The 22,114-nt window shown below is 48.8% G+C and overlaps 1 protein-coding gene across 1 annotated transcript in view; it reads left to right on the top strand.

Moving 5' to 3' along the window:
- Positions 1–21,499, top strand: part of LOC141075817 (uncharacterized) — a 28,996-nt gene extending 7,497 nt beyond the window's left edge. The window contains exon 4 of the mRNA XM_073562957.1: positions 19,929–21,499. Coding sequence (XP_073419058.1) covers positions 19,929–21,109 — 1,181 coding nt within the window. The 3' untranslated portion in view covers positions 21,110–21,499. The remainder of the gene's footprint in view (positions 1–19,928) is intronic.
- The last annotated feature ends 615 nt before the right edge of the window (positions 21,500–22,114 follow it).

Here is a 22,114-nt window from a genome sequence, read left to right as displayed (position 1 = left end):
AAGAACAGAGAGAAAGAAAAGAAAGAAAGAAACGGGAATGAAAGAGAACAGAGTGAAAGAAAGAGGGGAAAGAAAGAACAGAAAGAGAGAGAAAGAAATATTACAGAGAGGAAGAAAAAGAAAGAAAGAACAGAGAGAAAGAGGGGAAAGAAAGAAAGAGGGGAAAGAAATAAAGAACAGAGAGAAAGAAAGAGGGGAAAGAAATAACAGAGAGAGAAAGAGTGGACAGAAAAAAAGAACAGAGAGAAGAAAAAACGAAAGAGGGGAAACAAAGAATAGAGAGGGAGAGAAAGAAAGAGGGGAAAGAAATAAAGAACAGAGAAAGAAAGAGGGGAAAGAAAAAAGAGAGAAAGAAAGATAAGAAAGAAAGATGGGAAAGAAGAGCAAGAGAAAGAGAGAGAAAGAACAGAGAAAGAAAGATTAGCGAGAGAAAGAGGGGAAAGAAAGAAAGAACAGAGCGAAAGAAAAACAGAGAGAAAGAAAGAAGAGAAAGAAAAGAAAGAACAGAGAGAGAGAAAAAAATGAAAGATTAGAGAGCGAGAGAGAAAGAAAGATTCTATAAATATACTATAGCAGCCTGGCTCCCATTGTAAAGCCCACCTGAGCCTCCCAATGCAGGACATATCATGATCCGCTCACATGGCCGGCATCCCCGATTCCAAGGCGATCCCGCTGTCCGCGCTGTTGGAGGATGACACAGTAATTTATCTGAATCATTCCCTGAAGTGCCTCCATGGTTCGGTCACAACCTCCTCCCGAAATTACCTCATTTCCGGTCAGCTTCTAGCACGTAACTTCCGATGGAACGTCACATGCGAATTTTAAAGTGCTCCTTGGGGTTCCGCTGTGTACTCCTGTGTCCGCAGGAAAAGTAAGCTCCTGGCCGGGACAGACTCTCTCTTAAAATCGGGACTGTCCTGCTGGATCCGGGACGGTTGGGAAGTATGAATGCTCCCCACCATACACCTTGTACACGCATGGCTCCGCACACCTCATGCACACACGGTTCCGCTTTGTATGCCTCGTACACATGCGGCTCCGCTCCGTACACCTCGCACACACGCGGCTCCGCTCCGTACAACTCGTACACACACGGCTCCGCTCCAAACACCTCGTACACACACAGCTCCGCCCTGTACACCTCGTACACACACGGCTCCGCTCCATACACCTCGTACACATGGCTCCGCTCCGTACACCTTGTACACACATGGCTCCGCTCCGTACACCTCGTACACACGCGGCTCTGCCCTGTACACCTCGTACACACGCGGCTCTGCCCTGTACACCTCGTACACATGAGGCTCCGCTCCGTACACCTCGTACACACCCGGCTCCACTCCGTACACACGCGGCTCCGCTCCGTACACCTTGTACACACTCGGCTCCGCTCCGTACACCTCTTACACTCGCAGCTCCGCCCTGTACACCCCGTACACATGTGGCTCCGCTCCGTACAACTCGTACACACACGGCTCCGCTCCATACACCTCGTACACATGGCTCCGCTCCGTACACCTTGTACACCTCGTATACGCTCCGTACACCTCGTACACACGCGGCTCTGCTCCGTACACCTCGTACACACGCGGCTCCGCCTTGTACACCTTGTACACATGAGGCTCCGCTCCGTACACCTCGTACACACCCGGCTCCACTCCGTACACACGCGGCTCCACTCGTACACCTCGTACACACTCGGCTCCGCTCCGTACACCTCGTACACACGCGGCTCCGCCCTGTACACCTTGTACACACACGGCTCCGCTCCGTACACCTCGTACACACGGCTCCGCTCCGCACACCTCGTATACACGGCTCCGCTCCGTACACCTCGTACACACATGGCTTCGTTCCGTACACCTCGTACACTCACAGCTCTGCTCCGTAATCCTCGTACACACACGGCTCCGCTCCGTACACCTCATACACACGCGGCTCCGTTCTGTACACCTCATACACAAGCAGGCTCCGCACCGTACACCTCGTACACACGCGGCTCCGCCCTGTACACCTCGTACACACACGGCTCCGCTCCGTACACCTCGTACACACGGCTCCGCTCCGCACACCTCGTATACACGGCTCCGCTCCGTACTCCTCGTACACACATGGCTTCGCTTCGTACACCTCGTACACACACGGCTTCGCTCCGTACACCTCGTACACACACGGCTCCGCTCCGTACACCTCGTACACACGCGGCTCCGTTCCGTACACCTCGTACACACGTGGCTGCGCTCCGTACACCTCGTACACACGTGGCTCTGCTCCGTACACCTCGTACACACGGCTCCGCTCCGTACACCTCGTACACACACGGGTCCGCTCCGTACACCTCGTACACAAGCGGCTCCGCTCCGTACACCTCGTACACACTTGGCTGCGCTCCGTACACCTCGTACACACGTGGCTCCGCTCCGTACACCTCTTACACACACGGTCCTGCTCCGTACACCTCGTACACACGCGGCTCCGCTCCGTACACCTCGTACACACGCGGCTCCGCACCGTACACCTCGTACACACATGGCTCAGCTCCGTACACCTCGTACACACACGGCTCAGCTCCGTACACCTCGTACACACACGGCTCCGCTCAGTACACCTCGTACACACACGGCTCCGCTCAGTACACCTCGTACACACACGGCTCCGCTCCTTACACCTCGTACACACACGGCTCCGCTCCGTACACCTCGTACACACAGGGCTCCACTCCGTACACACACGGCTCCGCTCCGTACACCTCGTACACACACATCTCCGCACCGTACACCTCGTACACACACGGCTCCGCTCCGTACACCTCGTACACACACGGCTCCGCTCAGTACACCTCGTACACACACGGCTCCGCTCAGTACACCTCGTACACACAGGGCTCTGCTACGTACACCTCGTACACACACGGCTCCGCTCCGTACACCTCGTACACACACGGCTCCGCTCCGTACACCTCGTACACACACGGCTCCGCTCCGTACACCTCGTACATACAGGGCTCCACTCCGTACACCTCGTACACACACAGCTCCGCTCCGTACACCTCGTACACACACGGCTCCGCTCCGTACACCTAGTACACACACGGCTTCGTTCCGTACACCTTGTACACTCACAGCTCTGCTCCGTAATCCTCGTACACACACGGCTCCGCTCCGTACACCTCATACACACGCGGCTCCGTTCCGTACACCTCGTACACACACGGCTCCGCTCCGTACACCTCGTACACACGGCTCCGCTCCGCACACCTCGTACACACACGGCTCCGCTCCGCACACCTCGTACACACGGCTCCGCTCCGTACACCTCGTACACACACGGTTCCGCTCCGTACACCTCGTACACACACGGCTCCGCTCCGTACACCTCGTATATACAGGGCTCCACTCCGTACACCTCGTACACACACAGCTCCGCTCCGTACACCTCGTACACACACGGCTCCGTTCCGTACACCTCGTACACACACGGCTTCGTTCCGTACACCTTGTACACTCACAGCTCTGCTCCGTAATCCTCGTACACACACGGCTCCGCTCCGTACACCTCATACACACGCGGCTCCGTTCCGTACACCTCGTACACACGGCTCCGCTCCGTACACCTCGTACACACGTTTCCGCTCCGCACACCTCGTACACACACGGCTCCGCTCCGCACACCTCGTACACACGGCTCCGCTCCGTACACCTCGTACACACACGGCTCCGCTCCGTACACCTCATACACACACGGCTCCGCTCCGTACACCTCGTACATACAGGGCTCCACTCCGTACACCTCGTACACACACAGCTCCGCTCCGTACACCTCGTACACACACAGCTCCGCTCCGTACACCTCGTACACACACGGCTCCGCTCCGTACACCTCGTACACACACGGCTCCGCTCCGTACACCTCGTACACACACGGCTCCGCTCCGTACACCTCGTACACACACGGCTCCGCTCCGTACACCTCGTACATACAGGGCTCCACTCCGTACACCTCGTACACACACAGCTCCGCTCCGTACACCTCGTACACACACGGCTCCGCTCCGTACACCTCGTACACACATGGCTTCGTTCCGTACACCTCGTACACTCACAGCTCTGCTCCGTAATCCTCGTACACACACGGCTCCGCTCCGTACACCTCATACACACGCGGCTCCGCTCCGTACACCTCGTACACACACGGCTCCGCTCCGTACACCTCGTACACACGGCTCCGCTCCGCACACCTCGTATACACGGCTCCGCTCCGTACTCCTCGTACACACACGGCTCCGCTCCGTACATCTCGTACACACACGGCTCCGCTCCGTACACCTCGTACACACGGCTCCGCTCCGTACACCTCGTACACACGGCTCCGCTCCGTACACCTCGTACACACACGGCTCCGCTCCGTACACCTCGTACACACGGCTCCGCTCCGCACACCTCGTATACACGGCTCCGCTCCGTACTCCTCGTACACACACGGCTCCGCTCCGTACACCTCGTACACACACGGCTCCGCTCCGTACACCTCGTACACACGGCTCCGCTCCGTACACCTCGTACACACGGCTCCGCTCCGTACACCTCGTACACACGGCTCCGCTCCGTACACCTCGTACACACAGAACTATGCTCTGTACACCTCGTACACACGCGGCTCCGCTCCGTACACCTTGTACACACACGGCTCCGCTCCGTACACCTCGTACACACGGCTCCGCTCCGTACACCTCCTACACATGCGGCTCCGCTCCGTACACCTCCTACACACGCGGCTCCGCTCCGTACACCTCGTACACACGGCCCCGCTCCGTACACCTCGTACACACGGCTCCGCTCCGTACACCTCGTACACACACGGCTCCGCTCCGTACACCTCGTACACACGGCTCCGCTCCGCACACCTCGTACACAAACGGCTCCGCTCCGCACACCTCGTACACACGGCTCCGCTCCGTACACCTCGTACACACACGGCTCCGCTCCGTACACCTCGTACACACACGGCTCCGCTCCGTACACCTCGTACATACAGGGCTCCCCTCCGTACACCTCGTACACACACAGCTCCGCTCCGTACACCTCGTACACACACGGCTCCGCTCCGTACACCTCGTACACACACGGCTCCGCTCCGTACACCTCGTACACACACGGCTCCGCTCCGTACACCTCGTACATACAGGGCTCCGCTCCGTACACCTCGTACACACACAGCTCCGCTCCGTACACCTCGTACACACACGGCTCCGCTCCGTACACCTCGTACACATATGGCTTCTTTCCATACACCTCGTACACTCACAGCTCTGCTCCGTAATCCTCGTACACACACGGCTCCGCTCCGTACACCTCATACACACGCGGCTCCGCTCCGTACACCTCGTACACACACGGCTCCGCTCCGTACACCTTGTACACACACGGCTCCGCTCCGCACACCTCGTATACACGGCTCCGCTCCGTACTCCTCGTACACACACGGCTCCGCTCCGTACACCTCGTACACACGGCTCTGCTCCGTACACCTCGTACACACGGCTCCGCTCCGTACACCTCGTACACACAGAACTATGCTCTGTACACCTCGTACACACGCGGCTCCGCTCCGTACACCTTGTACACACACGGCTCCGCTCCGTACACCTCGTACACACACGGCTCCGCTCCGTACACCTCGTACACACACGGCTCCGCTCCGTACACCTCGTACACACACGGCTCCGCTCCGTACACCTCGTACACACACGGCTCCGCTCCGTACACCTCGTACACACACGGCTCCGCTCCGTACACCTCCTACACACGCGGCTCCGCTCCGTACACCTCCTACACACGCGGCTCCGCTCCGTACACCTCGTACACACACGGCTCCGCTCCGTACACCTCGTACACACACGGCTCCGCTCCGTACACCTCGTACACACGGCTCTGCTACATCCACCCTGTAAACCCCTCCTGACCCCACACAGAAACTTCCCCTCATCCAGCACCATGACAACCAGCACAGCAGAGTCCTGCACACACTGAGGCCCCTGATCATGTGACCCCTGACTCCTCCCCTCCTGTGACCTCATCACAGGTCCTGTGCGCACAGATGCAACAGACTAGCAAGTCATCGCCGACTGTGGGGGTCGGTGCATGGGGGGGCGTGGTGGCTCAGTGCACTGCGGCTGTGCGGGGCAAAAAAGAGGCCCGCGTGGGACAGGCAGTCAAAAACGGGAATGTCCGCCATATCCGGGACGCTTGGGAGCTATGTTACCATAATCACCATTTTGCCTCTAGATCACAACATTCTCCTCCACCAAAACTATTCACATGACTTTGAGCATTGAAATCCCTTTTCTGTAGAACTTACAACCTGGAGGATCCACCCTACCCCCTGGGATTAGGAGACGCTGACCGTTACCTGCCCAGATCTGTAACTATAAAGCCAAATGACAGCGTACGTAGAATGTGCTGACAAGATAGAAAATCACTTGAAGAAAAATCTTATGCTGCGCCTGTAAGAGAAAGCGGAGGGTAATGATGCTGTTGGCTTCCTAGATCCCTGAGATCTTATCGGATGAATCTTCTCTCCCTTCTGTGCTGCTGAATGTCTCGTGGTCCCTACAAGACCAGGTCCAGTCTTTTTGGCCAAACTTCCCTTTTATGAGCGACACCAGTAAATGTGCAGTGAGGCCAAGTGTGAATTTCTGTCCAATAGCAGCAGAGTTTCCCTTTATCCTGACTTTTCAATTTGTATTAAAACCAACTAACTTCCAGGAGGATTGTGATAATCTCCAGGACAAACATTCCACCTGTGTGTGGGGGGGGGGAGAGAGAATGAGAGAGAGAGAGAATTTTTTTTTGTCCGGCACCCAGAAAGAAAAAAACGTTGCAAGCTCCGTTTTGAAATCTTTGAGGATGGTGACGGACAGCAACTTTTGGCGGATCCGCAAAAAAAACGGATGCAACGGAATTCTCAAGTCACATGAAAAAAAGAAAAAAAAAAAGAGAGGGTCCTTGAAGCTATAGATTGTATTGAAAGGCATGCCTACCTTGTTCTCTTCTCCCCTCCAGCCACTGTTCCTGGCTCAGAGGAGCCAATTTCTTCTGTAGGCATGCAAAATATGATTGCCATGACCCCGGGGACTTTACCCTAACAGGGTCCTATAAAATATAAATGCTTCTGGAGACCAGGGGGCCATACCGTGATGGTTACCCCTCCATATCAGGGGGCCATACCCGAGATGGTTACCCCCTCCACACCAGGGGGCCATACACGAGATGGTTACCCTCCACACCAGGGGGCCATACCTGAAATGGTTACCCTTCCAAACCCGGGGGGGTCATACTGTGATGAACACCCCCCCCAACCAGAGGTCCATACTTAATATGGTTACCCCTACTAACCAATAACTTCAAGGACCCACTAAAAGGAAAACAAATAACTGTTTTGTTTTTTTGTTTTTGTTTTCATTTTTTGTTTTTTAAATTTTTAATTCATGTTCTTATTAAAATAAACATAAAATAAACATCAAGGCATAAATAACATTAACACGCTGGGGGGAGTCCTTGAAGCTCCCAAATCTGGTGATTACAAACATAAAATGTACCAACAATTACTCCCAGCCGTTACCCCACTAGCTCGGGAGCACCATAGCCACAAGGGTTCCAATGTTCACTTGAATTTCCTGGGGATCCGACAAACTCTTGCCGAAACTCCCCTCCACCTTTCACCAGGTCCAGAACCATATTAACTACCAAAAAGAGGAATCCATATCCCAATGGATCCCCCAGACCAATTTCTAACCAACTTCAAGGACCCCCCCAACCACCAGGCTCCAGGTAATCCACTCAGGCCTGTGCTATCTGCCAACTTAAGTAATATAAAATAAGCACTTGGTGGGTATACACTGATCCCTTTTTTTTTTTTAATATAATTATTATTCACACCTTTATTAAACAAACATACCATAAAACATCAAACATAAATAATATTAACACGCTGGTAGGAGTCCTTGAAGCTCCCAAAATCTGGTGATTACCAAACATAAAGTGAACATGAAATGTACCAACAATTACTCCCAGCCGTTACCCCACCAGCTCGGGAGCACCATAACCACAAGGGTTCCGATGTTCACTTGAATTTCCTGGGGATCCGACAAACCTTTGCCGAAACTCCCCTCCACCTTTCACCAGATCAGAACCATATTGAATTCCAAAAGGAGGAATCCATATCCCATTGGATCCCCCAGACCATATTTAACCAACTTCAAGGACCCCTCCAACCGCACAAGATGTGGGATAAGTGAGGGTGAAAACCATGCAGGTTTACAACGATGGTATACAACAGGTTAATAATGGAAAATATCCCATCGTAAGGTCCAGAAATAGACAGAGATGGGCAATGCTGTGTTATATGCTGTAACCATAAATGTGAAGCCGCCTGCTCCTCTACAGCAGTTACAGACTCTAATCACCAGCTGCGCATAAATGGTAAGAAACATGTAGGTCTAATATCAGCTGCCTGCAGCCATAGGTGTGTGAGCAGAAAACTGCAAGTTCTGTATCCCAGTCACTCTACTACATACACTTACAATAGACGAGACACAGGGCTGAAAACTGGGCCCATGAGGTGTCCTCCAGAGCAATGTGCCGCTTCACACTAGGAGTGCCCACTCACTGCCCGCCATGTGAGGAGTTATTACTGCCCACTCACTGCCCGCCATGTGCGGAGTTATTAGTGCCCACTCAAATGTGCCGAGTTACTCCACGATTATTTATTTTACACATGATTAGAATTGAGCGAAACGGGTCGGTCAGATTCAAAAATCGCTGACTTTCGCCAAAGTCTGGTTTCGCCGATCAAAACCCGACCCTAGCGTAAGGTCAGCCATGAGGTCGCCGATCAGCGCGCCAAAGTTGCGTTTCAAATAATCCTTTCAGCGCCTTTTCTCACCCAATGATGGAGGACGCACACTGTGGGCAACGCGATGATATGCGCAGCGGCCAGCACCATCTTAGAGAAGGGCAATGAAGTGATTGGCTGACTTTGTGTGGTGTCACAGGGGGTATAAAAGGCTGTGAACACCGATCACCATCTTCTGCCGATAGCATAGCGAGAGGTTGCTGCTGCTGATTCTGAACAGGGAGAACATTAGGCAGGGAAGAATAAAAAAAAAACTGCTTCTGCTGATAGCGCTTTTCACTGTACAGTTGGTGTGCAGTGAAAGGGGAGAATTTTTGTTGTGTGCAGCAGCGCTGGTGGTGATTAGGCTGCCTTTTAAGGCTACCTGCTAGCTGCATTGGTGTGTGCACACTGCTGTTCAAACTGCTTTTTTCAAAGCACTCCAAATTTTATTATTTTGTCCTGGTGAGATACTGAGCGTTCATTTTTTCACACACCGTCTAGCGGTGTATGCTCCTCACACACTACCGTGTACCGGCTAGTATCACGGACAAATAGAAGCTACCTGTGTGTGACTCTGGAAAAAAGAAACTAGGAGTTTGTCCGTTTTTAAACACCTACACCTTAGAGTTGTGTCCATTTTTCAAACAGTTTCGTATATCTGACAGCGTGTGTCAGTCCGTATACAAATACACGGAGCTTGACAATTTTACATACACCGTACAGTGGTGTACGCTCCTTACACACTACCGTGTACTGCCTTCTAGCACGGACAAATAGAAGCTACCTGTGTGTGACTCTGGAAAAAAAAAACGAGGAGTTTGTCCGTTTTTCCAGACCTACACCTTAGAGTCGTGTCCATTTTTCAAACAGTTCCGTATATCTGCTTGTTGGATTACGGTCCAATACATACTGTGAGAGCGTCTGTGAGTAACATAATATATATGTTGATTTAATTTGTTTAATACACCTTACACAGCTGGACGCTCCTCATACAGTACCATCTCTCTGCTGGTATTTTTGGTACATTTTCCCAAACATGTGGAAGTATGGTGGAAGAGTCCGTGGACGTGGGCAGGTGGCGCAGCTGGTACTGATGGTGGTGGTGCATCGGCTGGTTCTGGCAAAAGCACAATAGCAGCTAAGGCAGGAGGTGTTGAGCCTGCGTCATCCTCTGGCCCAAGAAGGCCTGTAAGGTTGCCTTTTCTTGGAGTCGGAAAACCGCTTTTAAAGCCGGAGCATCAGGAACAGGTTTTGGTGTACATTGCCAAAACAGCCACCAGCTCTATCGCCTCCTCTTCTAAACGGTCAAAAACTGCAAGCACAGTCGTCAGTGCAGGGTTCTGGTCATAAAAAAACCCTTTCCTTGTGTCCTTCACCCCCACCAAAAGTTACAGATGCGGCAGCCCACACTTCAGATTACTCTATGGTGCTCTTTTCACATACCATGCCTTGGTTATACAGTCAAATCCAGAATTCCCCAGTCCAAGATAAATCTTACATGGAGTGCACTGATGCACAGCCACTGCTAGATGATTCTGCTGGTACATTGACCCACAGCACTACATTGCCCTCGCAGTCTATTGAGCCAGAATCTGACCCAGATGAAACCCAGGTGCCCCTTCCTGCATACCATACCACCTTACACGGTGACACAGAGGAACGTAAAGAGGAAGGTGCAGATGACTTTGAAGAGGAGGTGATGGATGACCCAGTTCTGGACCCGGATTGGCATGCATTGGGGGAGGAGGGTGGCGCTGGCAATAGTTCAGATAAGGAGAAGGATCCGCAGCAGGCATTGACATCACAGCAGCGGTTATCTAGCAGGCCCTTAGCTGTCCTAAAACGTGGAACAAGAGTTGCAGGACAGCTTGACCAGATGGTCAACTTAGCACAGCGTGCAAGGCCAGAAAATGTTTACCATAGTAGGAAGAGTTCAGTGTGGCACTTCTTTGTCCAAAAACCTACTGATGAGGCAAAGGTTACCTGTAAGAAGTGCGGAAGGACCCTGTGTTTGAACACATACATTGCCAAACTAATCTCATTAGAGATGATGCCCTACCGTTTGGTTGAAAGTGAAGCTTTCCGCGACCTCATGGCCTACGCTGTCCCACGCTATGACCTACCCAGTCATCACTTCTTTTCTCGAAAAGACAACCCTGCCCTCCACCGGCATGTGAAAGACCACATTGTCCATGCAATAAAACAGTCAGTGAGTGGAAAGGTGCACCTCACAAGGGATGCAAGGACCAGTATTCATGGCCAGGGCCGTTACGTGTCCATCACTGCGCACTGGGTTAATGTGGTGGATGCAGGCTCCACTGGGGACAGCGGCGGTGGAACAGTGCTGCCTAGCCCACGGTATAGGAAACAGTTGGCTGTAGGCTTTCGCTCCTCCTCGTCTATCAGTGAAAGCTCGTCCACATAGCGCAGTCGCATGAGCACTGCATCCGCAGCTGGCAGTGTTGCACACGAGGTGTCCCACTATCGAACAGCTAGTGGTAAGCATCAGCAGGCTGTGTTAAAGATGATGTCTTTGGGCGACAACAGACACACAGCGGAGGTACTGGACGACTACTTGCAGCGAGAAACAGAGTCATGGCTGGGCAGTCTACATCTTGAGGCTGGCAAGGTAGTCAGTGATAACGGCCTTATTTTTGTGGCAGCCATAGCCTGTGCAAAACTCAGCCACATACCTTGCCTGGCTCACACTTTGAACCTGGTGGTGCAGTACTTCCTCAATAATTATCTGGAGTTAACACCCCTGCTCCATAAGGTGCGAAGACTGTGCTGGCACATCTGTCGCTCGGCCGTACACTCCAGTCGTATGCAGAAGCTGCAGCGATTGCTCCTCCTCCCCAAGCACCGCCTAATCTTAGACGTTGCAACAAGGTGGAACTCCACCCTGCACATGGTTGAGAGGCTGTGCGAACAGAGGCAGGCTGTAATGCATTTGTGGGAGGATACACGGGCAGGCAGTTTGAGGGAAGACATGAAATTGTCGGGTGTGCACTGGTCAAAGCTGAAAGACCTCTGTAAAGTCCTTCAGTGTTTTGAGGAATGCACACGGCTGGTAAGCGCAGATGACACCATCATAAGCATGAGCATCCCACTTATGCGTCTGCTCATGCAAAATTTGACGCACGTTAAGGATCAGGTGTCTGCAGCGGAGGAGGAAGGAAGCCTTGATGACAGTCAGCCATTGTCTGGTCAGGGAACTGTCCTGGACAAGGTGGAGGAAGAGGAGGAGGATGAGGGGGATAATTATTTTGGGCAGGAGGATGTTTCTCAGGGGGCAAGAGAAAATGTTGGCGTTCCAAGGTCAGGGGCAGTGTTTGTGCGTGACTGTAGGGATGTGGATTTGCCAGAAACTGCTCCTCCACCCACCACGGGCAGTCCATCATTGACACCTGGAACATTGGCCCACATGTGCGACTATGCTTTGCGGATCCTAAAAATGGACCCCCGCATTGCCAAAATGAGATGACGACTACTGGCTGGAGAGCATCCTCGATCCACGCTGCAAAGGGAAATTACACAACATCATGCCACAGGAGAACCTAGAGATAATATTGGCAAACAAACAAGCAACTCTGGTAAACCGTTTGAGGCTTTCCCAGCATACAGCAGTGGTGCTGGTTCTCCCACGAGCCGTAGTGGGCACAATGGAAGAGGTGTTCGTGGTGCACACAGCAGAAGTGGCGTCGGAGACAGGGGTTTAATGACCATGTTGTGGAATGATTTCTCAAGTACCGCTCACATGACTGCTAATACTGCATCGATTAAAAGTGACAGGAGGCAGCAGTTGTCAACTATGGTTACAAACTACTTTTCCTCCTATATCGATGTTCTCCCTCACAGGTCATTCCCCTTTGACTATTGGGCCTCTAAACTGGACGCCTGGCCTGAATTGGCACAATATGCCTTACAGGAGCTCGCTTGCCCTGCTGCTAGTGTGTTATCTGAAAGAGTCTTCAGTGCTGCTGGATCAATCCTGACAGAAAAAAGGAACTGTCTGTCTACCCAAAATGTTGATGATCTAACCTTCATTAAAATGAACCATGCATGGGTTTCAAAGGATTTTGTCCCACCTTCCCCTAATGACACATAGGTTACCAGAAAAGTGCCTTGGTTTTTCCCTCCTCTTCCTCGTACTTGCCCAATTATGCCCTTTGCAGCAGCTGAATGTCCAGCCAACACATCTACATATGCCAATTTTTATACCTCCATAACTGAGCTGCCCACCCCTCCCCCAACGGCTGAGGTCAAGACCTGGCTCACCCGAGCAAGTGCCGTTGCTCTGAACAGGTGGATGGGCCCACTGATGGCCGACGGCAATGGCACAGGACCCATCATAGTACAATACAGGGTCTCAGACGGTGGGAGGGCCCACTCGCCGTCAGACACACCAGCGTACTATGAGGGGCCCTGTGCCAGTACCGTCGACCACAATTGTGCCCCCTCTGCTTGGTCATGGCCACCGCACTTGAAAGTTGAAATACTTACCTCTCCCTGTATTAGATATGGTCTTGCTTTTAAAATATTCAGGAGGCCGTAATGGCACAGTGAATAATAAAAATGTAGAGTAGGATCCCTCACATGAGATTGCCTTGGCGTGGCGGGGTGGCTCAATTTATTGATCAATAATATTTTGCCAAATGTCTCATTTTGAATACAGTCAGATGTTAATATGTGCATTGCACTTCATGTTATGCGTTCTGACCACAAGCAGCACTGGCTTCTTTCTTTTTATATTTGCATATTGCGTTGCGGCTGACCCCCACTGTTGCCGTGCGCGCTGGGTTATGTTCACCATTTTTGCTGTGTTCATTGTGATGGATCTAGGCTGCTGTGCACACACACAGCAGCCCCGCCCTGCCCCAGGCTTTATTTAATTTGTGCACCTGTGTCTGAGCCTGCATCGCCCTTCATCTGTGTTTGCTGGTCGGGCAGTGTGTGGAGGTTAAACCTGAGATGTCTGTGTTCAGAACTGGTTGGCCTTTATCTGCACTTGTTTCATCTGGCTGCACGGGAGCGATTCAGACATGTTTCAGGTACGTTTGCATTAGATATGGTCTTGCTTTTAAAATATTCAGGAGGCCGTAATGGCACAGTAAATAATAAAAATGTAGAGTAGGACCCCCCCACATGAGATTGCCTTGGCGCGGCGGGGTGGCTCAATTTAATGATCAATATTTTGCCAAATGTCTCATTTTGAATACAGTCAGATGTTAATATGTGCATTGCACTTCATGTTATGCGTTCTGACCACAAGCAGCGCTGGCTTCTCTCTTTTTATATTTACCATTTTTCAATGTATCCTCTCATGCCAATCCAATAGAACCGCCTACGGCCTGTGGCTTCTGTCTTTTGCACTCCAAAATGACCAGACACATCATGATAGGCGTTGAGGACCATGGGTACATCTCTCCCTGTGATCACAATTTGATGGAGACGCGTAATGGTGATGTGATCCACGCTACTGCGATAAAGCAATCCTTTCTTCACAAAGAACCTTTTTCGGTTTCTCCACAGACACAGTAATTGAGGGTCTGCATCGCCTCTGCAACATATACCGGGAGGTTTTCCCGCCATGAGTAATTCCAACATTTCTGCTAACACTCGACTTTGCGTCTATACTTGTATCCATGTAGTTTCCAGTAGCGAAGATTATTGACTGGCTTACTGAGATTGAAATATATACGAAGATTTAAAAGTACCACAACACTGTATACTGATGTACGCTATGAATACCTTTCCCTTTTTCTACTTTTTTAATTCTGGTGTAATACATAGTGATCCTGTGAGTGTCTGTGTCTGACTCCGGAAGTATAGATGGAAATTTAACCCTAGACTGGACACACCTGGTATGTGCTGATACAGTACCTTGTTTCAAAAATTTGTATTAAGGTATCATCTGTAGGATAACCAACTGGGGGGGAACCCTCTTCTTGCCGCAAACAAACACGAGACTGAGACAGAGTTTATGTTGAACAGGTCAGTTTTTAATGCCCATCCTTCTGTCGACAACAGCAATTCACCACAGCCGTTTCACATTTCTCTGTACACAGGCCCCGGTACCTTCACTTCCTCTGTAACTATAATGGTGGCGTCCTCTGTGGCTCTTCCACTGTGGCTGGCCTAGGCCCAACCACCACAGTGCTGCACCAGTCTGAGCACACCGTCCGTATGATAGCCCCAGGCCGTCTTCGTCTGCGGCTACCGTCCTCTGGGCCACCCCCCCATGACCGCCTCAACTGTCAGTCCTCTCTGGAGCCTTTTCACTGTCTATTTCCTCAGCAGAACTTCCTCCTTACTGTGTTCCCTTCTCTGACTGACTCTTCCAAAACCTTCCATCAGCCTTTTATACTTCCAGTTCTGGTAACTCCGCCCACCATCACCTAACAGTTTCTCTGACCAATGGCAGTTAATCAGTCCCACTCCTACACTCTCCACTGCCCTCCAATGGGCAAGCTAAAACACTGCACCCTTTCTCTTTATCTTAGCGGTTTCACACCTACACTGCGCTACACCTCTGCTTCTCACTACAGGTTGGTTTGTCTGTCAGTCCACCTTCCCTACATCATCCATAGTGAGTGAGCGTGTGTGGGTTACGCCTTCTATATATATGGTGAATCGGAGAAACAAATTGTTATGCTATACTCGATACAGCTTGTATCTTGTTATACAGTACCTTTGTTCGACATTTATCATTACGGTCAAATCCATACTGTGTAAGCGTCTGAGAGTGACTACGGGACTATTTATACAGAGATTTCAATTGTACCCTAAAAATATATACTTGCTATCTTGTTATCCAGGAACTTTTTTACAACATTTTTCATTATGGTCAAAACAATACTGAGTGAGCGTCTGAGGATGACTACGGAAATATATACCAATATTTTTAATTTGGGCAACACTGTATACAGTAAAACGCTTCTGATACAGTAACCTTTTTAGCTATTTAGATTCTGGTGTAATTCATAATGAGCCTGTAAACGTCTGTCTGTTACTCCAGCAATATATTTGGAACTTTAAGATTACCCCAACTCTGTATACAGCTGTACGCTTGTGTTACATTACCCATTTACAGCTTTTCATATTCTTGTGTAATCCTTACTGGGCCTGAAAGTGTTTGTGTCTGCCTCCTGAAATGCATACGGAGAATCAGAATGTTTACACTATACTATATATACCTTGTATCTGGTGATACTGTTCCTCTTTTTCAACTTGTTATTTTATTGGGTAATCCATACTGAGCCTGTGAGCGTCTGTATATGCCTCATGAAATATATACAGAGATTTACTGTTATCCATATACTGTATAGAGCTGTACGCTTCTGATACAGTACCATATATCTGCTGGTATTTTGGGTCCATTTTAAAAAACATGAGGAAGTATGGTGGAAGAGGACACGGCTGTGGGCGTGGAGGGCCACCTGGTACTGATGGTGGTGGTGGTGGTGGTGCATCTGCTGGTAGAGCCAAAAACACAATAGCAGCTAAGGCAGGAGGTGTTGAGCCAGCATCAGGGTGTAGCTCTGGAAGGCCTGTAAGGCTCCCTTTTCTGGGAGTAGGTAGACTGCTTTTAAAGCAGGAGTATCAGGAACTGTTTGTGACTTACATTGCTGAAACAGCCTCCAGCTCTATCGCCTCCTCTTCTGAAGTTGTAATAAATGCAAGCACTGAGTCGTAACTGCAGGCTTCTGGTCAGGAACATCCCCTTTCCTTGTGTCCTTCACCCACACCAAAAGTGAAGGATGTGGAAGCACACACCTCAGATTACTCCATGGAGCTCTTTTCACTTACCATGCCTGGGTTAATTAAAAATAGGGCCCATCATGTACTGGAGCAATGTAAATGGGGCAGATCAGACACTGGAGCAGCATCTAAGGAGCAAATTATACACTGGAGCATTACAAATGGGGCCCATTATACACTCACTGGCCACTTTATTAGGTACACCATGCTAGTAAGGGGTTGGACCCCCTTTTGCCTTCAGAACTGCCTCAATTCTTCGTGGCAGAGATTCAACAAGGTGCTGGAAGCATTCCTCAGAGATTTTGGACCATATTGACATGATGGCATCACACAGTTGGCGCAGATTTGTCGGCTGCACATCCCTGATGCGAATCTCCCGTTCCACCACATCCCAAAGATGCTCTATTGGATTGAGATCTGGTGACTGAGGAGGCCATTTGAGTACAGTGAACTCATTGTCATGTTCAAGAAACCAATCTGAGATGATTCGAGCTTTATGACATGGCGCATTATCCTGCTGAAAGTAGCCATCAGATGTTGGGGACATTGTGGTCATAAAGGGATGGACATGGTCAGCAACAATACTCAGGTAGGCTGTGGCGTTGCAACGATGCTCAATTGGTACCAAGGGGCCCAAAGAGTGCCAAGAAAAAATTCCCCACACCATGACACCACCACCACCAGCCTGAACCGTTGATACAAGGCAGGATGGATCCATGCTTTCATGTTGTTTACGCCAAATTCTGACCCTACCATCCGAATGTCGCAGCAGAAATCGAGACTCATCAGACCAGGCAACGTTTTTCCAATCTTCTACTGTCCAATTTCGATGAGCTTGTGCAAATTGTAGCCTCAGTTTCCTGTTCTTAGCTGAGAGGAGTGGTACCCAGTGTGGTCTTCTGCTGCTGTAGCCCATCTGCCTCAAAGTTCGATGCACTGTGCGTTCAGAGATGCTCTTCTGCCTACCTTGGTTGTAACGGGTGGCAATTTGAGTCACTGTTGCCTTTCTATCAGCTCGAACCAGTCTGCCCATTCTCCTCTGACCTCTGGCATCAACAAGGCATTTCCGGCCACAGAACTGCCGCTCACGGGATTTTTTTTCTTTTTCGGACCATTCTCTGTAAACCCTAGAGATGGTTGTGCGTGAAAATCCCAGTAGATCAGCAGTTTCTGAAATACTCAGACCAGCCCTTCTGGCACCAACAATCATGCCACGTTCAAAGGCACTCAAATCACCTTTCTTCCCCATACTGATGCTCGTTTTGAACTGCAGGAGATTGTCTTGACCATGTCTACATGCCTAAATGCACTGAGTTGCCGCCATGTGATTGGCTGATTAGAAATTAAGTCTTAACACACAGTTGGACAGGTGTACCTAATAAAGTGGCCAGTGAGTGTATATGGAGCATTATTAGAGCCCATCATACACTGGAGCATCATCCATGAGGCCCATCATGTACTGGAGCAATGTAAATGGGGCAGATCAGACACCGGAGCAGCATCTAGGGGGCACATTATACACTGGAGCATTACAAATGGGGCCCATTATATATGGAGCATTATTAGAGCCCATCATACACTGGAGCATCATCCATGAGGCCCATCATGTACTGGAGCAATGTAAATGGGGCAGATCAGACACCGGAGCAGCATCTAAGGGGCACATTATACACTGGAGCATTACAAATGGGGCCCATTATATATGGAGCATTATTAGAGCCCATCATACACTGGAGCCTCATCCATGAGGCCCATCATGTACTGGAGCAATGTAAATGGGGCAGATCAGACACTGGAGCAGCATCTAAGGGGCACATTATACACTGGAGCATTACAAATGGGGCCCATTATATATGGAGCATTATGTGGAGCTCATCATATACTGTATGGAACATTATATGTGACCAATTATTCTGTATGGAGAAATATATGGGGCTCATTATTCTGTATGGCGCACAATGTGGTGGCCATAACACTGTATGGAGTAATATACTGTCTTTTTTGAGCTATTGTACAATTTGAAATAGATAATATCAGTCATGTCATGTAAGCAGTGAAGTATGTGTCATTGTACTATACCTATATTTCTGTGGCGTCATGAGTTGTGGTATGTGTTAAAGGGTTGCACTGACACTCTTTGGCCCAGGGCACGCGAAAAGCTGGAGCCAGCCCAACCCCCCCACAACTTTAGCCAAATAACCCCCAGTTTTCAATGCGTAACTATTCTTAGGAAGTAAATTAAGGTTGATAAGCTTCAGTTATAAGAATTGATGTTTTTGGCATTGAAATGGGCACTGTAGGTGTGTTTACTGTCTTTCACTCCCTGCCGACTTTGCTTCTCCATTGACTTGCATTGGGTTTCGAGTTTCAGTCGGCCACCGACTTTTCCCTATAGTCGGCCGATTTCGTTCGTTCATGAAACTCGACTCGACCTGAAAAAAGGCAAAGTCGCTTATCTCTACACATGATAAAACATAATCCATTCAGGCCTGTGCTATCCACCATCTTAGGTAATATAAAATAAGCTCCCGGTGGGTACACTCTGATCATGCAACATACGAGGGAGACGATATACAGAAACAGGATGGATATATCCAGCAGGACAGCATGTAACATAAAAGGACAAAAGGCAGCAATAGCTACAGAAATAAAGCACTAAGCTGGAAGTCATGCGTTTTGACACCTGTGGATTCTTATAATGGAGCAGGTGTAAAACGCTGCGGAATCTGCACAAAGAATTAACATGCTGCAGAAATGAACCCTCAGCGTTTATGCTGCGGATTTTCTGCACCATGTGCACAGCGTTTTTTCTTTTACATTGACTATAATGGTACTGTACAATGCAGGAGAATCTGCTGCGGATCCGCAGTAGAATCCACAACGTGTGCACTGACCCTTACAATAAGATGCTTCAGATTGAAGATAGAGGAGGGAGGGGTTTGGGTGTGTTTTGGAGTGGGTGTGCTAGGTGCTGGCTTACAGGCCAGTGCAATGCATCATGGAACATGTAGTATTAGAGCACAGTAAGTCGGGAGAAAGAAAGTTGTCGATTAACCCCATGAGAGCTGCAGCCAGCACTGAAAATGTGCTACTAGAGCATGATGAAAGGTAATATTGCTAAAATAAACATAGTGGATGTTTTTAGTGGCACATAATAACAAGATTTATGAAAAAAAAAAGTTATAGTAGTGGGCAACTTCTTTAAGTAGAAATGTTCAAAAATATAAAACTCAAGGATATTTTATTAAAGAAACTTGTTTTTATCTTAGCAGATGACTGTACCAGGAGATCAAATGGACAGCTGACATCTTCAGTTTTTAAATCTGATGATCTTGAGATCCTACAAGATACAACTGAAGTGAATGCCATTACTCCAGATATATCATTATCCATTCACAGCAAAGATCTGTCATCTGGTCCTATGAAACAGGTCCCATCTTCTGATTCATTACTGACTGCTAAGGAAAATCAAAGTCACAAAAGAGGCAATAAAAAACAAACTGCTTCTAAAGCAAAGAAGTCATTTTCCTGTTCAGAATGTGGGAAATATTTTAACCAGAAATCAAATTTGGTTAATCACCATAGAACTCACACAGGGGAGAAGCCTTTTTCCTGTTCAGATTGTGGGAAATGTTTTAACCAGAAATCAAATTTGGTTAATCACCATAGAACTCACACGGGGGAGAAGCCTTTTTCCTGTTCAGATTGTGGGAAATGTTTTAACCAGAAATCAAATTTGGTTAATCACCATAGAACTCACATGAGGGAGAAGCCTTTTTCCTATTCAGATAGTAGGAAATGTTTTAACCAGAAATCACATTTTGTTAAACACCAGAGAACTCACACAGGGGAGAGGACTTTTTCCTGTTCAGAATGTGGGAAATGTTTTAACCAGAAATCAAATTTGGTTAAACACCATAGAACTCACACAGGGGAGAAACCTTTTCCCTGTTCAGATTGTGGGAAATGTTTTAACCAGAAATCACATTTTGTTAAACACCAGAGAACTCACACAGGGGAGAAGACTTTTTCCTGTTCAGAATGTGGGAAATGTTTTGCAGATAAATCAAATTTTGTTACTCACCATAGAACTCACACAGGGGAGAAGCCTTTTTCCTGTTCAGAATGTGGGAAATGTTTTAACCAGAAATCACATTTGGTTGATCACCAGAGAACTCACACAGGAGAGAAGCATTTTTCATGTTCAGAATGTGGGAAATGTTTTGCACGTAAATCACTGCTTGTTACTCATCAGAGAACTCACACAGGGGAGAAGCCTTTTTCATGTTCAGATTGTGGGAAATGTTTTAACCAGAAAGGGAATCTTGATGAACACCAAAGAACTCACACAGGGGATAAGCCTTTTTCATGTTCAGAATGTGGGAAATGTTTTAACCGGAAAAGGGATCTTGTAAAGCACCAAAGATCTCACACAGGAGGGAAGCCTTTTTGATGTTCAGAATGTGGGAAATTCTTTACTCAGAATTCAAGTCTTGTTACACATGAGAGAATTCACACAGCAGAGAAGCCATATTCATGTTAAGAATGTGTGAAATGTTTTAAATGGGAAATAGATCTTGAACGCCATCAAAGAACGCGCACATGGGGAGAAGCCTTTTCTCCTGTTCAGAATGTGGGAAATGTTTTAACTCGAAAGCAATTCTTGTTAGACATCAGAGAACTCACACAGAGGAGAAGCTATTTTCATTTTCTTAATGTGGGAAATATTTTACTTGGAAATCAACTGTTAATAAACATCAGAGATGTCACATAGGGGAGAAGCCTTTTTTATGTTCATAATGTTGGAATAGTTTTAACCAAAATAGAATCTTCTTAAATGGGTTGTCTCTTGTCATTCCTCATGTTTGCTGATAAAAGTAAACTTTATTAATTCCAAATGTAAAACTATACCCATAATTCACCCCTGAAGGTTAGTCAATGGGTGACTAATAGAAAAAACATGTACCCAAAGTTCAGTGGGTGAGATGATGTATACACACTCACTGTCCAAGCCTCTCATTTCTACGGGTTTCATCGTCCTCACCAAAGGCGACTCATCAGGAGACTATTTAATATTGACCTATATTCAAATGAGACTAGACAAAAAAAACTAAAATCATGTATCATGTTATCTGAAACAGTCAGAAAACTAGCCACTAGAGTTGAGCGACTTTTGGTTTTTTAGGGTCGCGTTTCGTTTCGTGAAACCCGACTTTTCCAAAAGTCGGGTCGAGCAAGATCGTCTGATTATAGGGAAAAGTCGGGGTCGTCCCGAAACACGAAACCCAATGTAAGTCAATGGGGAATAAAAGTCGGCAGTGAGAGGAGGACAGGAAACACACGTACAGTGCCCATTTGAATGCCAAAAGCATCAATTCTTCTTACTTAAGCTTGTCAACCTTAATTAACTTCATAATACAAGTTACGCACTGAAAAATGGGGGTTATTTGGCTAAAGT

This window comes from Dendrobates tinctorius, unplaced genomic scaffold, assembly GCF_039654945.1.
Source record: "Dendrobates tinctorius isolate UK_male_01 unplaced genomic scaffold, ASM3965494v1 ptg000372l, whole genome shotgun sequence".
Taxonomy (NCBI): Eukaryota; Metazoa; Chordata; class Amphibia; order Anura; family Dendrobatidae; genus Dendrobates; species Dendrobates tinctorius.
Note: the sequence above shows the minus strand (reverse complement) of the source record. Positions and strands in the feature narration are given on the sequence as shown.